Genomic DNA, 4,200 nt, shown 5'->3' with positions numbered 1-4,200 from the left:
TTAAAATATAATTTATTTTAAAATATTTTGATGAAGATAAATTAGTATTTATCAAGTGTTTTTAGTAGTTTAACTGATAACACTTGTGTACATGTATAATGCAAGGATCCCAAAACAAGGGGGTGGTAAATACAAACCATGTATTTTCTTCCTGTCCCTTCTTATATTTAAGTCACTAAAACAGACCATTAGGGGACAAAGTCCTCTTCCTTTTAGCACACTCAAATCTCACTGAGCATTTTCACCTCTAAGCAGCACCTTTTTCCCTGTTGATGAATCCTTTTATGTGTGGTTGACTTTTTTTGAACTTTTATGTTGACCTTGGATGGTTGCATGGATGGAGTAGTATAAATTAACTTCACTCAAAAGCTACATAGGTATTGGCCTCATAATCATTCAAGCCAATTTCACTTTTTGTCATTATTTAAAGAAACCCATCATCATACCTAAAAAACAAGCAACCCAAAGAAGCCAGCATGGCTGATACTGAGATTGATAGGTACATGTCAAGCACTCATCTTCCCCTTTATGTCCCATACACACACATAAATTTTGTTGCAAACAACTAATGCTTTATGAATAAGATGGAAAACTTTTGGTCCATTATATGTATTGTGTATGTTCTCAAGACTTTGAACAATCATTATGACTTCCATTTTGATTTTGGATTTTTCATCCGAATGGGGGGCTAGAATTCCTGTGTGGGATTAAAATGAAATCCATAAAGTATATAATTTTGAGTCCTAAGTAATGAGTTTTGGTGTTTTTGAAGTTGCCACCGAAAATCACACCTTTCTGTCAAGTCACATGTGGTATGTTAATAAGTAAGCACGAGTGAGATGATTAGGGGGCTCGGTGGTTACTAGCTTATTAAGCAATGAAATAGTTTTATTATTATATGAAGAATGGACTAATGAAGGGTAGCATGGCATGGGTATGGTTAGATAGGACAAAATCAATATATTTTTTGTGTTCACTTTTGAGTACTAAGTTGCAGCTTGCAGGTGTTGGATTCTATCCCAAGGTGTCAGAACTTGCATGTGACTTTTAAACAAATTAGGAACAAAAGTGAAAAGGCTATTCTGATTGAAATCTTGCTTTAGTATGACTTGGAAGACAAGGGTTATACTTGAATTGCAGCTTTTTTTAGTTATATTGTGACTCTCATTATCCCTAATTGTAAAAACCAAGTAAGAGTGGTGTGATCAATGATCTCTCAGTCAAATTTTCTAGGGAAATTAAACGACTTGTAGAGGAAGGCATTTCAATGCATTTGATCTCATAATTCATTCATATTGTTCCTTTACATGCAGGGGCATGTCTTCTAGTTTAGGATGCTTTGGGTGGGAGTGATAGAAAAAGTTACTAGTTAATCTGAGGGAATTTGGACCCTGTGAGAGTTAAATAATTTGCATCAGTTTGTGGATCATGTATTTTTTATCATCTATAGTATAAAGAAAAATACATGGTAAATTCTATTAAAAGAGGTAAGGATTTTTCAGTGAGACTGTTTTTCTTAGAATTTATATTCGATCAATCACACTGTTGGGATTGTAATTATTAGTAGAGCAATTATTAGTTGATAGTCTGTAATTGATAGTGCTTATTTATGTTAATAATTAATGAGGCCATTTGACAATTATAGAAAAACAGAATTGACCTCTCTTTTTAAACAATTAAAAAAAAAAAAACATATAGAATATTAGAAAATGCTAACTTGACAAGGATTATGACTTCACTGAGTAATGCAAGTAATAAAAGCTTATGACTATTCAAGCTATTAGTATATGTTAGTGGTGTGAGATTCCCATAATTTTGTCAGAGATTATAACTTCTGTGATTATATATATATAACCAAGTTCAAATTTTATAGAGAGTAGTTTAATTAGTTTGTTCTCTGAGAATGAGACTTTCAAATTTTATAGCAACATGTGATAGAAGTTTATTATGTGATTTGGTTTTGTTGGTGAAACATTTTTAGGGTCATGCTAAATATTAAGTCTTAGCATATCATTAATTAACCATATTTCATTTGACATATAGTGTGATCGATTCTACACATCAAACTACAACCCTCTTTATCTATCTTGGCTATAAAGATCGAATCTCATGAGTAAGGTGAGCATAATGGACTGGTATGGCACTCTTATTGTGATGATCATAATATATGCATATTATTATTATTATTATTATTATTATTATTAAATATAAAATGCATTATGCATATGTGATATATAATATAGTGGTGGTGGTGGTGGTGGTGTTTGAGAGCATGCGAATGCTTGCATCACACATGACTTGATGCTTTCCTAAGCAGGAATGAAAGTATGCAATAACAAAAAAAAAAAAAAACCAAAAATAAATGAAATGTCCTTAGCATTGCGACACAAGACAACTAGCTACCAAATACCATCAATGTTATTGTGATCTATATGCTATGTTCACTTGCAACCTTCCATTACAGTGCTGAATGGGCTCCACAACCTTCCTCTCTGTTTCAACTTGGATTCTATGAATTCAAATCTTAATTCACTCAACAATCCTTGCACGTGAGAATTTCAATTGGATTTGGTTTGGATTTCATCATGTTACACTACATTGAACCAGGAAATTCCTATTCCTAGTAGAATTTTGCATTGAAATGAGACGGCCCTCTTGCTTTTGCATATCTTATGGAATTTTAATTACAGATCAAATAATTACTACTGATATTAGTGGTTGACAATGGACACTTTTTGATTACTCGGCATGTAATTAACCACGTGTCAGCATCAAAATAAAGTAAGTAAGCAAGTAAGTTTCAATGGTATATTTGAAAGCATAACGTCACAATGCATATTGCTTGGCCATAAATTTCACCTAGCTAGTGCCCCAACTTCAAGGGTTGCTATAGAAAATCTTCTAGCTCTGGCAACTTAATTAAAAGTTTAAAACACTTTTTGATTGCAATTTCTGCAGCTACACTGCTAAAGCTAAATACAAAAAAACAAACTTAACTACATTAAGTACTAACAAATTTGCATTAAACAGCTATTTAGCCTTAATTAATTATCCCCATTTGGGATAATAATGCTGCTAACAAAAGTTTTGCATCATCTAATTTGGCAAGCTTACTTCATCAAGATCATCCAATGACAAGAAAACTTCATCCAAACAAGAGAGTTCTGTTCCATCACCATCACCATCATCATCATTTTCATCACTTTCATAGACTCTACATACCACCCATTTACTATGATCCTGAATACACCAAAACCAGGAAGGAAAAAAAATCAATAATAATAATAATAATAATAATCTAAGTGGCATACATTATTAAACTTGAACTATGTTTTTGAGGTGAAATTGTGGTACTAACTGTTTTTGGTTGTGATTTTCTTTTGGTTGATGATCTGCTAGAGGATGCTGCAGAATCTGAAAGACGATACTCTTGCATGATCCAATTGGTTCTGTTACCATGAGGGGCTTCTCCAACATAGAACACATAAAATTTCTTGATACCAACTCTCCTGTTGCTTGAGTTTGAAACCACTGCCTCTTCAATTCCCATTGGATTCCAATAACCATTGGCAGTGACCCTATTTTGTGTCCTTCTGCTGTAATAGTACCATTGGTTCCCCTCTGCCAAAGCTCTACCTGCACACACACACACACACACATGATTGTATTCATCAACTTCAATTCTCTTGCAATGTGTCATGCAAGTATTGGAACATAGAGAAAGAATGATACCATCAAGTTCCCATGGATCAAAAGAGTAGAGATCAAGATCAGGAATGACATCAGGGTGGCAAGGTAGAAGTGCTGCTTTTCTCTGAAGGAAATGGACTACAAGCTCTTCATCAGTGGGATAAAATCGAAACCCCGGTGGAAGATTGACATTGCTATCCCCCATTAAAGCAAGAAAACGAAACCAGCTGCTGCTATTACAAAAAGGGTATGTGAGAAAATGGAGAATGAAGGTGTTGGTGTTGGTGGTCCAAGGTATGTGTGTTTGGATAAAGTTTGAGGCACTTTAAGCACTGAACACCAAGCATACAAGGCGGCGGAAGTGTAACAGAATCTTACTGGAGGATTGGCCTAAATATTTAATCATAATGTGTGTGTAGCAGAAGAAATCTTTTGATAGCTTTATTGATTCATTTATTATAGAAACAGATACAATATAGCTTTTTAGAGAAAAAATGTGAGAAATTTTGT

The 4,200-nt window shown here is 33.8% G+C and overlaps 1 protein-coding gene across 1 annotated transcript; it reads right to left on the bottom strand.

Annotated features, from left to right (window-relative positions):
* LOC107634734 (NAC domain-containing protein 104-like) lies at nt 2,787–3,992 on the bottom strand. The gene is made up of 3 exons (XM_016338155.2): nt 3,733–3,992; nt 3,359–3,636; nt 2,787–3,240 (listed from the first exon to the last, which is right to left on the bottom strand). Exons 1-3 carry the CDS (start codon nt 3,893–3,895, stop codon nt 3,097–3,099), a joined length of 585 nt encoding a protein of 194 aa, XP_016193641.1. The 5' UTR covers nt 3,896–3,992; the 3' UTR covers nt 2,787–3,096.

Source organism: Arachis ipaensis, chromosome B03 (assembly GCF_000816755.2).
Source record: "Arachis ipaensis cultivar K30076 chromosome B03, Araip1.1, whole genome shotgun sequence".
NCBI lineage: Eukaryota > Viridiplantae > Streptophyta > Magnoliopsida > Fabales > Fabaceae > Arachis > Arachis ipaensis.
This window is presented reverse-complemented; position numbering and strand designations above follow the sequence as displayed.

Bases quoted from the DNA above. Each gene is read 5' to 3' on its own strand.
- LOC107634734 (XM_016338155.2), bottom strand. From the start codon at position 3,895: ATGGGGGATAGCAATGTCAATCTTCCACCGGGGTTTCGATTTTATCCC. The intron at 3,637-3,732 runs GTATCATTCTTT...GTGTGTGTGCAG, and splicing joins TGATCCATGGGAACTTGATG to GTAGAGCTTTGGCAGAGGGG. The intron at 3,241-3,358 runs GTTAGTACCACA...TGGTGTATTCAG, and splicing joins GAAAATCACAACCAAAAACA to GATCATAGTAAATGGGTGGT.